Below are 14,478 nucleotides of genomic sequence, written 5' to 3'. Positions count from 1 at the left end.
TTCTTCTTTTCTTTTTCTTTCACTCTTCTTTCACTTCACACCTGAATTGATTCTTTTATCTTCCTCTCCATTTTGATTTTATTTCTTTTGTTTTATTTGTGGTGGTGTTAATGTTTGTGGGTTTTGGATTTGCAGATGGTGTTGCAGCTTACTGATTTTGTTCAAAATTGTAGATAGTGTTTGAAGCCATTGGTTGTATAGTTACAGGTAAGCATTTAAAAAAAAAAAAAAAAAATTATGATTGTTTTGGTCTATTTATTTTTTGATAATAGTTTTGGTCTATTCCTTGTTTGCTGTTAACTTTGCTTCGTGGGGTGGAGTTGCTATTTCTTTTTTTTTTCTTTTTTTTTTTTTATAACTTTTGGATGTGAGCATGTTGTGTTTGATTTTGAATTTTTTTAGGTGGGTTTATGTCTCATTTTGAATTTGTTGATATAGCTATAGTGTTTGTATTTGGAGTTGCCATTTTTTTTTAATATTTTTGGATGTGAGAATGTTGTGTTTGATTTTGAATTTTTTTAGGTGGGTTTGTATTTGATTTTGAATTTGCTGGGATAGATAGCTATAGTGTTTGTATTTTGTTTTATTTATGTATTTTGTTTTGTTTTGTATATTTTAATTTAATTAAAATTTTAATATTAATTTAATTACAATCTTAATTCAATTAAAAAAAAATTTCATGTCAAAAAAAAGAATTCTTTTGATTTTTGGTAATTAATATTTTTTATTGGTTTTGGGGCTAGTCACTACAGACTTATAGAAATGCCACTATAGATCATATTTATTTTTAAAAAGGCTATAGTGGCATTTGACAAACACCACTATAGGTCAGCCTATAGTGGCGTTTGATAAACACCACTATAGCCTTTTCATAAATAAAAAAATTAGTTTATAGTAGCGGTACAATAGTGGCGTTTTTAGTATCTATAGTGACGTTTGTGAAACGCCACTATAGATCCAGTTTTTTGTAGTGATAGTTATATGAGATGAGTGAATACAAATTTATAATACTTAGAGAGTACCTAATAATTACTAGGGGTAGTAATTTTTATCCATATCCATGAACCCATCCATTACCCACCTTATTTGGATAAGTTCTAACCCAACCCATTTGAATATTTGGGTTAAATGGGTAAAGACTCATTTGGTTATTTAATTAGATGGGTCTAAATGGATAAACCCACAAATACCCACTAAACCTATCTAAAATTTAAATAAATAACATAAAATCTAAATTTCTAGAAAATGACTAAAATACCCCTGAAACTTAAAAAATAACCAAAATACCCCTAAAACCCAAAAAATGACCAAAATACCCCCGAAACCTAAAAAATGACCAAAATACCCCTCAAAACCTAAAAATTATCAAAATACCTCAAAAACCAAAAAAAATGACCAAAATACTCCAGAAACCCAAAAAATGATCAAAATACCCCAAAAACCCAGCAAATGACCAAAATACCCCCCGAAACCTAAAAATTACCAAAATACCCCCAAAATCCAAAAAATAACCAAAATACCTCTGAAACCCAAAAAATGACCAAAATATCCCTAAAACCTAAGAATTACTAAAATACCACAAAACCCAAAAAATGACCAAAATACCCCTAAAACCTAAAAATGACCAAAATACCTCCAAAACCCAAAAAAATGACAAAAATACCCTCGAAACACAAAAAATGACCAAAATTCCCCCAAAACCCACAAAATGACTAAAATACCTCCAAAATCTCTAAAATGAGCAAAATACCCCCCCCCAAAACCTCTCAAATGTCCAAAATATCCCAAAAACCCAAAAAATACCAAAGAAATACCTCCAAAACCTTAAAATGAGCAATACCCAACCTCTAAAATGTCCAAAATATCCCCAAAACCCAAAAATTACCAAAATACCCTAAAAACCTAAAAAATGACCAAAATGCTTCCTAAACCTAAAAAATGACCAAAATACCCCCTAAACCTTAAAAATGACCGAAATACCTCTGAAACCTTAAAATTACCAAAAATACCCCCGAAACCTAAAAAATTACCAAAATACCTTTGAAACCTGTAAAATGATTAAAATAGCCCAAGACCTAAAAAATGACTAAAATAACCCCAAAACCTAAAACAATGACCAAAATACCCCCAAAAACCTAAAGAAATGACCAAAATACCCCCAAAACTTAAAAAATTACCAAAATACTCTATAAACCTAAAAAATGACTGAAATACTCCCAAACCTAAAAAATTACCAAAATACTCCATAAACCTAAAAAATGACCGAAATACCTCTAAAACCTAAAAAATAACTGAAATACCCCCGAAGCCTAAAATATTGCCAAAATACCCTGAAACCTAAAAAATGATCGAAATACCCCCAAAAACCTAAAAAAATGGCCAAAATAACCCCAAAACCTAAAAAATTAATCAATAAAAACCCTGAAACCCAAATTATGACCAAAATGCCCCTAAACATGTAAGATGACCAAAATACACCTGAAACATCTAAAATTACTGAAATAGAGGTTTCAGGGTATTTTGGATGTTTCGAGGATATTTTTGACAAATTAAAGATTCTAAGAGTCTTTCATTGATTTTATACGTTTCGAGGGAATTTCGGTAATTTTTTAAGTTTCGGGCTTATTTTGATCATCTTTTAGATTCTAAGGGTATTTTAGCCATTTTTTAGGTTACAAGGGCATTTCTGTCATCTTTTAGTTTTATGGTTATTTTGGTAAATTTCTAGGGTTCAGAAGTATTTTGGTAATTTTTATGTTTTGGGGTATTTCGGTAATTTTTTAGGTTTCAGTGGTATTTTGGTCATTTTTAGGTTTCAAGGGTATTTTGGTCATTCTTTGGGTTTCAAGGGTATTTGGTATTTTTTGAGTTTCGGGGGTATTTTGGTATTTTTTGAGGTTTTGGGGGTATTTTGGTCATTTTTTGGGTTTCGAGGGTATTTTGGTAATTTTTAGATTTCAGGCGTATTTTGGTCAGTTTTTGGGTTTCGGGGATATTTTGGTACTTTTTTAGGTTTTTGGGGTATTTTGGCCATTTTTTTGGGTTTTGGGGGTATTTTGGTAATTTTTTGGGTTTCAGGGGTATTTTGGTAATTTTTAGGTTTCGGGGGGTATTTTGGTCATTTTTTGAGTTTTGGGGGTACTTTGGTCATTTTTTGGGTTTCAGGGATATTTTTTGGTTTCATTTTTAGGTTTCGGGGGTATTTTGGTCATTTTTAGGTTTTGATGGTATTTTGGTCATTTTTTTGGGTTTTGAGGGTATTTTGGTCATTTTTTGGGTTTTGGGGGTCATTTTGGGTTTTGGGGGTATTTTGTTCATTCTTTAGGTTTTTGGGGTATTTTGGTTATTTTTAGGTTTTGGAGGTATTTTGGTAATTTTTTAGATTTTGGGGGGGTATTTTGGTAATTTTCAGGTTTCGATGGTATTTTGGTCATTTTTTTTAGTTTTGGGAGTATTTTGGTCATTTTAGAGATTTTTGAGGTATTTTGTTCATTTTAGTGGTTTTTAAGCATATTTGGTGATTTTAGAGATATTAGGGGTATTTTGATCATTTTAGAGGTTTCATGGGTATTTTGCTAATTTTAGAGATTTTGGGGGTAATTTTGGATGTACAAGGGTATATTGGTAATTTTGGAAGATTAGGGGTATTTGCATCATTTTAGGTATTTATGGGTATTTTGGAGGTCAAGAGAGTATTCAATAGTTTTAGAGGTATTTAGGTCATATTGGGTTAAATGGGTTGGGTTGGAAATGGATAATTAATTTATATATAAACATGTCATAAATGGATAAATGGGTAATTATACACCTAACCCGCCCATTTGCCACCCCTAATAATTACTCAAAAGTAAATTATACTACAAGTAAAGGACATTTCCAACTGAATAATGCAAAGAAACAGCATGCTGACTCAAATGTTTCACTTATACACGGGATTAATCTGATTCTCCTGACTCCTTTTACACTCTTCCCTTTGGACTAATAAGAAGGGTTGAAAAACAAAAATATTATCATTTAGCTCTAGGAAATGAATTACAAATCTCTATTGCTTTCCGAAGAATTCGAACCAAAGAGTCCAAGTCCCAAACCGTACCTCATTTCTGCGACTCCATTGAAGTTAGCTGATAGTGCAAAAGATCTTTATGTTTGGTTTGTCCAGTTATCACACAATCAAGCTAAAAATATTAACTTTCGTTTTAACAACTTAAATTTAACAAACCTCGTAAATCGTTGTTTGGCTATGTGAAACATATGTACGCTACAAAAAAATTCTGGACATGAATATGAATTAAGTTTTGATTTTAAGACATAAAATCCTTTATTAAAAAAAAAAATTTTAAAAAAAAAGCAGAAAATGCAATCCATGGATAGCCCGGCACTTAGGAATGTGTCAAAACACACTAACACATCCGTCGCGGTCAGTACAATTTATTCCAACAATTCCTATGGTCATGGATTTCTAAATACTTTTTTTTTTTCTCCCCTTAATGGGAAATACTATAGTACCACTAAACAGCACATTATTAATTTATTATTACAAAATAGGCTAATGATTAGACTAGAATTGAAGGCCTACTCCATTGCTGACTCAAAAATAATATATATATATATATATATATATATATTTTTTTTTTTTGTGCCACTTGGTCAACTTGTGACCTGCCTTAGTTATTATCCCCATTCTAGAACCTTTGAATTTTGGAAAATAAGCCCCACCGCCGTGTGAACTGATATGATCATGAGCCATCTTTCAACACTTTCATAATTGGTAGGCTGTTTTGACAATGATTCCATTCCATGGCTCCTCTAGCGGAGTAGACTACTGTTAGAGTCTCCCCATTCGAAGGCTACTTCTTGGACAGCATTTCAGTACTGAATCTTGCTCCAAATTCGTCGCCGACCCATTTAGATGGATGACGGCCAAAATTGGAGTCAATGGATAAACAAAATTCCAAATATAATTGATTCCTTTTTCTTGTGCGCTTCTGTCCCGCAGTCACGTGTTCTATGTATGTATATATATTATAATTCGATGAGGGTTGTACTAAATTAATAAATAATGTTAGGGTAAAACTTAAGTGCAATTCGTTAAGAGCAATTAATTAGGGCTTTCAATTAAATTCAAATATATAATTGCATTTAATTTAGTTATTTTTGCCAAAGACAATAATATTCGTACTTCATTAATCAAAGTAGCCAAATGTTTAAATTTAATTGGAGAACTTAATGTAGTGCACCTAAGGAATTATATTCAAAATTTTCTCATAATGTAATTTAAATTTTGAAGAAAGGAACAAATAAGTCATTCAAATTTTCTTTAATAAGTGATGAGTGTACAATGCACAAGAAAATTAAATAGAATATTACATTTTCTTTTTTTTTTGTCAAAATATAAAACTTGATAATTATAATAATATCAAGCCCCTTTTCTTGACTGCTAGCTTGGAATTCCTAGCCTACTCATGTAACTATGTAAGAATATGTTAGGGCTAACTAATGAGAGAGAGAGAGAGAGTACGTGTGTGTGCGCACGCACGTGCACGTGCTATTGTTGTGCCTAATAGAGTGAGAAGACATAATCTCTTGATATAGGGCTATAAATGAACCAAGCCGTTCATAAATAGCTCAGGCTTACCTCAATAAAAAGCTCATTTATGTTTGTTTGTTTATAAACAAGCCAAGGTTAAACTTTAGTTTTAGGCTTGTTTAATAAACGAGCCGAGCCCAAGTAAAAAATATTGTTCATGAATGAGCTCATGAATACTAAGGCTCGATAAAAAAGTAACAAAACAAATTGAGCTTAGACTTATTTATGAGTTTGGTAATAAAATTGATATGAGCTTGACAAGTAAACTCACACCTTTCTGAAACTTTAATTAATTATAAGTTGAGACCACTCATCCAAACCAAATAGGTTAGATAATAAACTTGATATAGACTTGATAATATACTTATGTGGGATCTCAAGCTCAAAAGCATGATATCGAGCTTGAGTTTGGGCTTGATATTGAGCTCGAGCTTGACTTGACTAACGAATCAAGTCAAGCCAAGTCGAGCTCAAGTTTTTATACTTTATAACGAGCTCAAACTTGAATATTATTTGTAGGCTCGTATCAAGCTCAAGCCAAGTTTAAACTTTTTATTTTTGCCGTCGAGTCGAGCTTGAACATTCACTACTCTACAAAGCTCGGCTCATTTACAGCACTCCTTAATATCACCACAATACTAGAGTTCTAGCTAGAAGCTAATATGAAGATGTTGTTTTTCAACCCTACTTGATATCACCACTGTACTTTTTGGTACTATTCATTGGTCCAACTATACTATTTCAGCTAACTTTTACCTTTATCTACAATACTTTCAGCAAAAGGTGTTCAGTTTTAGCAAAATAAGTAGATTCCAAACAGACCCTAAGATTGTAAAGTCTAAGTAACAATTTTGCTTAGATTGTAATTTTTTTTGCTTGATTTGTATGAATTGCTTTTTGGAAAAGATTTCCCTGTATTAGTTTTACCTTGAATAATTTTCTTTGGGTTTTCCACTTAGTCACTATATCGCTGCCTTATATTTTTTTGTGATTGTTTGCTTTGGGATTAGTGACAACATATGCATGCTAATATTACTTTAATTGCTTAAAACTTAATTGATTATTTGTCTTAATTGGATTTTTTTTTTTTTTTTTTACTCAAAGGTTTGATGTCCCAATTGGACTCAATTGATATAATTTGCATAATATACAATTAGAGTCTTAAAAACCCAAAAAATATTCAGATATAGATTAAAATTTAAAATTAATTAAAAAAATTGATTAACATAATGATGCGTAAAATTAAGAAATCCAAAAAATCAATGGATGGAATTTTTCTATCTCCTGTCAATTCTAAATGCCTGTAACACTTTTCATTCTTGTTGTCAAAATATAGTTTTGGTTTCTAGTTAATACGTTATATTCCAATTTGTCTTTAAGCTATAAATTTAATTGATATAGACGGTGATGATCTAAAAATGTCTCAATATTGCGTTTACTTTGCTTTCGCACCCTAGTCAAAGAAAATTGCTGGTGTGACAGGCCTTTCGGTACGCGTCCTTACGTTGTTAACCTGACTTATGAGTTTATGGACACATATTAACTTAATATTTAGAAAAAAAAAAAGAAAGAGATTGAATCTTGAACATCTTTATTAGACACATAAGCAAATACTAATTGAACTTCAACACTCTAAGCATGGTTTTTTCAGTTCTTGACATGGTTCTTAATGTCTTCACAATGCAGCTCTATATGTTTTTTTTTTTTTTTTGGAAACCTATATGTTCTTATTTTGTTATAGAGAAATGATATGTTTACAACATTTTTACAACAAATCCTAAGTGGTAGGTTATTAATGGTTGTTATTATTAGGGCAAAAAAATAATCTTAGTGTTAGTTTCAAATTTGAACCAATAATAATTAACTACCTGTAATTTGTTGTAAAAATGTTGTAAACGTAGCATCTTTCTTTGTTATATTAGTACGTGACCTTATATACCATGTCAGCATTATTAAAAAAAAAAAATATATATATATATATATATAAAAGATAAAGGATCTGCCACACGATCAACAATTGTTTTTTTTTTTTTTTAGAACATCAATAATTATTGTTCACACAACAAAGAGGGTAAAAAGGCAGGAATTTTTAAAAAATCATGCTAAATTGAAAATTCCAAAATTTTTTTTTGAGTTAATAAAATCCAAAATTACTTGGAATTGAAGTTTGACAGTTGACACATATTTCAAAGTCAAAATACTAATGGTATCACTTGTAGTTCGCCTCATCAAGCAATTTAAGAAAGAAGAAAAAAAAAAAAAAAAAACGCATGTAATTGGTATCATAATTAATAGCCCGTCTAAGTACATAGAACATAATAACGAATGAAAAAGAATGTAATGAAAATATATAAATATTTTATCTATTTCATTATTTGAAACTTTTTAAAAATGAATTGAATAATCGCAATGACTAATCTATTCTATTCGCGGCTAAATGTTTATTCCAAAAATAAGAAAAAATTCATTATTTTAATGAATTGAACATAAAAATATCAATTTAATCCAATTATGAGAAAGGACAAGTAAAAATTTAATGTATACCAGTAGATTTAAATATTCTTTTATTTCGTTTATAAATGCTCTAATAAATAAATAAAATATTTTATATTCTGTTCTATTTTTTGTCGCTGGTTTATAAATTTTCAAACATAGTGTAAAGCCTTTTTTTTTCTTCATAGAAGTCTCTCCTTTTATTTAATTAATTAATATCTTTTTTTAGAGAATTATTCAATTAATATCACACTAATTTAATTGATTATATAATAATTTGCGAAGAAAATAAATCTTTTTGATTGACACTTTTTCCACAAATACTACAGTTTTTTTATATTTTAAATTTAATTGAATTATATACTTCCTTGAATGAACCTTGAACCACCCACAATTGTTTGGAGAAATTGTAGGAAGGAAGCAACAAAATTGAGGCACAATTAGGCATTATAATTAAACTTTTAGCAACCCAATCCAATGTAAAACCGTTGAAACTCGGAAAGATTGAGTCAAACCCACATATATTTTATTATCTTCTCTATATTAACATCGAAAATTAATGAGAGCTTTCTTTTCAGTATTTTATTGATTCGAGGTCTAAGAATCATGCATATTCTGGTGCAAGTTGAGTCACTTGGTGTATATTTCACAGAACACGACAAGTCCCAACGACTTTGACATTACCAATAATTACTCCATTAATTCAAGCTACAGTGGCCCACCCACCTCTCCATCTCTTAGCTAGGCTACCCACCCAGTTGGGTCCCAAGGATGAATATCTCACACGTTCATACAATACTCCCAAGACTTAGACTTTAGCAATTGATTATATTATTCCATTGGATGCTGAACCGTGAATGAATTGTATTCAAGTAATTGCCAAGTGAGCAAATTTCAGTGCTCAACCATGGCTACCACCAACATTTTACTTGTACACCTTCTCACATTGGTTCTCTTGCTCGTTTTCTCATCCTTGTGGACACCTCACGTTGCAGACTGGGTATACGTGACATCTGGCAATCTGTCATCAATTGGTGACACTCTCAAACCTGGTGACACACTCAATTCCACGAGTTACCTTGTATCTCAAAAAGGGGCTTTCGCTTTGGGGTTCTTTAGGAGGATTGACATCATTTCTAACGACAGCTATGTTGGAATATCAGACATGGCTGATCCAAAGAGTCCTTTCAATCTTTATGTATGGTTTGGCAATCGTGGTCAACCTTTCATCAAAGACAAAACGGGTTCGCTTACCTTGGACAACAATGGAACATTGAAGATTGTACGCCAAGGTGAGAGTCCTATAATCTTATACTCCTCTGGCACTAATAACACTGTTGCTACTCTGTATGATAATGGCAATTTTGTGTTGAAAGAAGTCAACTTTGATGGGTCTACCAAAAGGGTGTTATGGCAAAGTTTTGATTATCTTATGGACACCCTTTTGCCTGAAATGAAGCTAGGGATTAATCACAAAACTGGCCAAACTTGGGCACTCACATCATGGTTAACTACAGATATTCCAGATTATGGAGCTTTCAGTCTTGAATGGGACCCCAAGGGACTTGAATTGGTCATTAAGCAAAGAGGGGTGGTTCATTGGAAAAGTGGGATCTTGAGAAACAACCAATTTGAGAACATTTCACCAGATATAACATCTATGTATGATTTCAAAGTTGTTTCAAACGAGGATGAAGAATACTTCTCTTTCAGTAACAAAAATCAGAGTGTGTTGATGTCTGAATGGATTATCACTTTTTTGGGGCAATTTAAGGATTTGAGAGGACCTGATATTGGCAGAGCTGATAATTGTTATAGCTATGATACTAGTGGAGGATGTCAAGGTTGGGAGCAGCCAGTGTGTAGGGAACGTGGTGACAAATTTGATGTTGCAGCTGGGTACTATGTAACCGGAGATAGTTTGTCGGGCAATAATTATAGTCTCGGCATAAGTGACTGTAAAGCTATTTGCTGGAGCAACTGTAGCTGTGTGGCTTTCACTTATCAGTTTGCTAATGAAACTGGATGCCGATTTTGGACAGGAGAGACGGCGGTCCAATCCGACCACGCTAGTGATTTCGTATCTATTTACCTTCTATCATCAAGTCCTCACAAAGGTAAGTTTTTATTTGTAGTTTTTTTGTGTGCTATGAACATTGCTGACTGTCAATTCATCAAATAGCAAACAGTTTCTAATACGGCCTTATACACAATATTATTATTACAGCTTTAGAGAACAAATTGTAAATGAAAATCATTATTACAGCTTTATAAACAAAACATACCTACAAACCACTAGAATTTAAAACCATGATCTGACTTTATGTATGGGTTACATGTGAAGCTTCATATGGGTTTAGTTGGATCTCTTGGACTATTAGTTTAATGTTTTAGGCTTCGACGGCTCACATTTGCACCAAAGCCTGATTTTTTTAAATGTTATTTAACTTTTAAGGATTAGACCCACATGCATCTCTTGAGCTAATTAGGCCTCTCAAGGTGCACCAAACTTATTACCCCTTCACAAGTAGCTCTTACACAATCTTTACAGTTTTTTTTTTTTTTTTTTTGGGTCGTGAAAATCTCACTTCTGACTATTAATTTTGATATGCAATATATAATTTTGAAACAAAAAGAATAAGAATAGATAAATAAATCTCATACGATGATTATTAATACAGCTTCTTATGATCAAATGTAGGAGCAAAGAAGTGGATATGGATTGGCACTGTTATCGTCGCTGCTTTGCTTGTAATATTTTTCAGCATATTGTGTTATATACAGAGAAGGAGAAAAGTTGTGCCCAGAGGTATAGTTTACATGAAGAATGAACTTGTTAGTTCAAATTTAGCAACTTGAATATTTGTTGCTTTCTCTCTCTCTCTCTCTCTCTGGTTTAATGGAAATACTGATAAATTTTTTTTTTTTTTTTTTTTTTTTTTTTTTTTTTTTTTTTTGTAAATTACTACAGGGAATAATGTAACAAAAGATGAAAATGATTTACTTGATTTAGTGAGTTTGGATCAATCTCCTATTGTCAATCAGATTCCAAATGATGGGAAGAAGGGGCATGATTTAAGTGTATTTAATTATGCATATGTCATGACAGCCACAAACAACTTCGCACCGCAAAACAAACTTGGAGAAGGGGGCTTTGGAGAAGTTTATATGGTAAGCCCTAAATAACATACAAAAGATACAAGTTTTAATTAATTTATGTCTTACCTTAGCCTAAACCTTATTTGATCAAAATATCAGGGAGAATTGTTGACGGGGCAAAAAATAGCCATAAAGAGACTATCGAGAAATTCAGGACAAGGAATACTTGAGTTTAAGAATGAGTTAATACTCATATCTAAACTTCAACACATGAATCTTGTTAAGCTTTTGGGTTTTTGCCTACATGGAGAAGAGAGGATGTTAATCTACGAATACATGCCGAACAAAAGCTTGGACTCATTTTTATTTGGTTTGAAAAACTTTCTCCTTTTATTTTAAAACTTCATTTGATTTCGCCAACAAATTTATACATTTATGATAAGTTTGCTGAAAGTAGATTATCAATCATATTTAACTTTTATATTCAACAGATGCAAATAAGAGCAAGCTACTAGATTGGCAAAAACGTTTTGGTATAATTGAAGGAGTTGCTCAAGGATTGCTTTACCTCCATAAATACTCAAGATTGAGAGTAATTCATAGAGACTTGAAAGCGAGTAATATACTCCTTGATGAAAATATGAACCCCAAAATCTCTGATTTTGGTATGGCAAGAATCTTTCAACAAAATGAATTGGAAGCGAATACTAAAAGGGTTGTCGGGACATAGTAAGTAAAAAAATTATATTACATACATTACTATATTTGTTTCATTTTGAATTTTAAACACTATTGCTTCCACATGATTAATGAAGTTATAAACTTAAAACTTTTTTTTCTAATTTGATGCAGTGGATACATGTCTCCTGAGTATGCCATGGAGGGAGTTTTCTCTATAAAATCTGATGTTTACAGTTTTGGAGTTCTTATGCTTGAGATCTTGAGTGGAAGGAAGAACAACAGTTTTTTCAAGACAGAGCACTTGTTCAATCTAGTGGGATATGTATGTCAAAAATCTATGAGCTTCGGATGATTCTATGATATTCAATGTGTGTTTCTGATTATGTATAATCCTTTTTCAGGCATGGGAGTTATGGAATGAAGGTACTGCCCTGGACCTAATGGACCCAGCACTTGATGATTCATATATGGATCAGATGCTTCGTTGCGTTCATGTTGGTCTCCTATGCGTTGAAGATAGTGCAATTGATCGGCCAGCAATGTCAGATGTCTTAGCTATGTTGACAAATGACAATTTGTCATTGCCGTCACCTAAGAAACCTGCATTTTCTCTTGCAAGACAAGCAATTGAGGCACATATATATGACAAAGAATCAGAATGTAATTCGATAAATTGGGCGTCAATTTCTAATATGGTTCCAAGATAGAGGCATGTTTTTAGTATCACTTCATACGCTTGAGTATGTTAATGTTGGTTTAACGTGGTTAACCAACAAATACTTCCCAAGAATTGAATGTTTTCACTTAGATATTTACTGTTATACATACTTAACATGTAAATTATTACAATTTTGTTTATAACATAGATTCCCTTTCATTTGCTGCAAAACTATATTCAGATTATGACCATTGACCATTACAAACATCTTTTAATAATCTTAAACATCTTTTAAATATAATCTGATTTAGTTCTGAGAAGCAAGTATGCGCCACCATATTCTTTGTAATGATCATTTCATAATCAACAATGGCCCGCTTGTTAAGTAAAAAATTTTCTAGATAAGGAAGAGAATTTTATTTGTTCAATCATGGAACCACCTAATGAGCACTGTCCAAAGTCCCCACCACAAATTCATGCAATAAGTCAAATTGTTGTTGAGAATTTTTTTTGTTTATTATTCTTAAAATTTGTTTCCTTTAAAAAAAAAATAGGAAAAATATTAGTTCTGTCCCAACATATGTGGATTGTTGTCAATTTGATCTCTATAATTGGTAGCCATTGATTTGGTCAATGTTTTTATTATTATTATTATTATTATTTTTTTAATTATAGGAATTTGGTCTATCTTATTTTCAACTTATAGTCAATTTGGTTACTACCATCAAATCATAGCTTTTCTTGCATTTTCTTGACAACCAAACACAAAAACACAAATCAAATTTACCAATATCCTACTATGGTGAATACATATCCACTCAACAACTAAAGCAAATCCAGATTTGGATCCGAAATAATTGCAAATTGAAAATAATAGGGACAAAGTTGAGTGTAAGTTAAAAATAACAATGTCCAATTTAACTAATACCAAAATGTACGAACTAAGTAGACTAAAGTTGAAAATAATAAAAGTCAAATTGACAATGATCCTAAAATGTAGGGACCAGCAAAATGGTATTTTAGCCAAAAATTTTCAAATGATCATTAGTCATTTTAAAACCTCAAATAATCAAGTAGAAAAAATAATGCACATACATAATTCATTTTAAGAAAACCTTGAATAATGTTTCAAAACACGTTTAATCTTAAAATGCTCATATGTAAGTATTGATTATTTTTCGAAAATCAATAACAAGATAAGGTAACCACAAACTTCATTCAAAATTTATCCTCAATTTTATAAAACCCAATTTAAATCAATCTCATTAAAATGAAAATCGTTGCCTACACAATTAAACAATGAAATTATATTACTAAGACTGGACCATAAAATAGTTTTTCCTAAATTCCCGATATTTCTTAGAGTATTAAAAATTTCGGTCTTTTGAAAGTGTTTTCAATAGAGATCCGTAAAAGTGACCGTTATGTAAAATTTCTCTTACTCATTTACAAAGTTTTTAACCCCATATGTAAATCTGTTTGACATACATAATTACAATGAAATCATTTACAAAATAAAAACTCCAATTTTTTAATTGGAAGCCTTTCAATGTCTTCATCATTTTTCTTAATCTCCCTCTTAACAATATTTTAGAGAAGTTAATATTTATCACAGTATCAACCAAAACAATAAGCTGACTAAACTCTCAAATTGACCCAAATACACTCAATGGAAAACAAAAGAATGGATTTTTCAACTTCAACATGTTAAAGACCCAAATCCCGTAAATGTTGACTATAGAAAAACCTCAAATAATGGCCAAATTTTTTTAAAAGATACCCTTAATTATTCATCATATTATTCATCAAATCAAAACTCATATTCATAATCACATGTACATCCCTTAATCACGTTGCTTAGATCTGGTAGAGAAATTAACAATAATTTTTTTTTTTTTTTTAAAAATTAGAATTTCATCTTTAAAAATTGGAACAATTGAGGGAAGAGGTCTCCTTGAGG

At 31.3% G+C, this 14,478-nt stretch overlaps 1 protein-coding gene across 1 annotated transcript; it reads left to right on the top strand.

Annotated features, from left to right (window-relative positions):
- The first annotated feature begins 8,889 nt into the window (after positions 1 to 8,889).
- Positions 8,890 to 12,650, top strand: LOC115987333 (G-type lectin S-receptor-like serine/threonine-protein kinase At1g67520). Its single transcript, XM_031110863.1, has 7 exons — positions 8,890 to 10,197; positions 10,782 to 10,889; positions 11,052 to 11,251; positions 11,339 to 11,549; positions 11,671 to 11,908; positions 12,032 to 12,182; positions 12,262 to 12,650. The coding sequence occupies exons 1-7, from the start codon at positions 8,988 to 8,990 to the stop codon at positions 12,565 to 12,567; spliced, it is 2,424 nt and encodes an 807-aa protein (XP_030966723.1). The 5' UTR covers positions 8,890 to 8,987; the 3' UTR covers positions 12,568 to 12,650.
- The last annotated feature ends 1,828 nt before the right edge of the window (positions 12,651 to 14,478 follow it).

Source organism: Quercus lobata, chromosome 4, assembly GCF_001633185.2.
Source record: "Quercus lobata isolate SW786 chromosome 4, ValleyOak3.0 Primary Assembly, whole genome shotgun sequence".
NCBI classification, from domain to species: Eukaryota; Viridiplantae; Streptophyta; class Magnoliopsida; order Fagales; family Fagaceae; genus Quercus; species Quercus lobata.
This window is presented reverse-complemented; position numbering and strand designations above follow the sequence as displayed.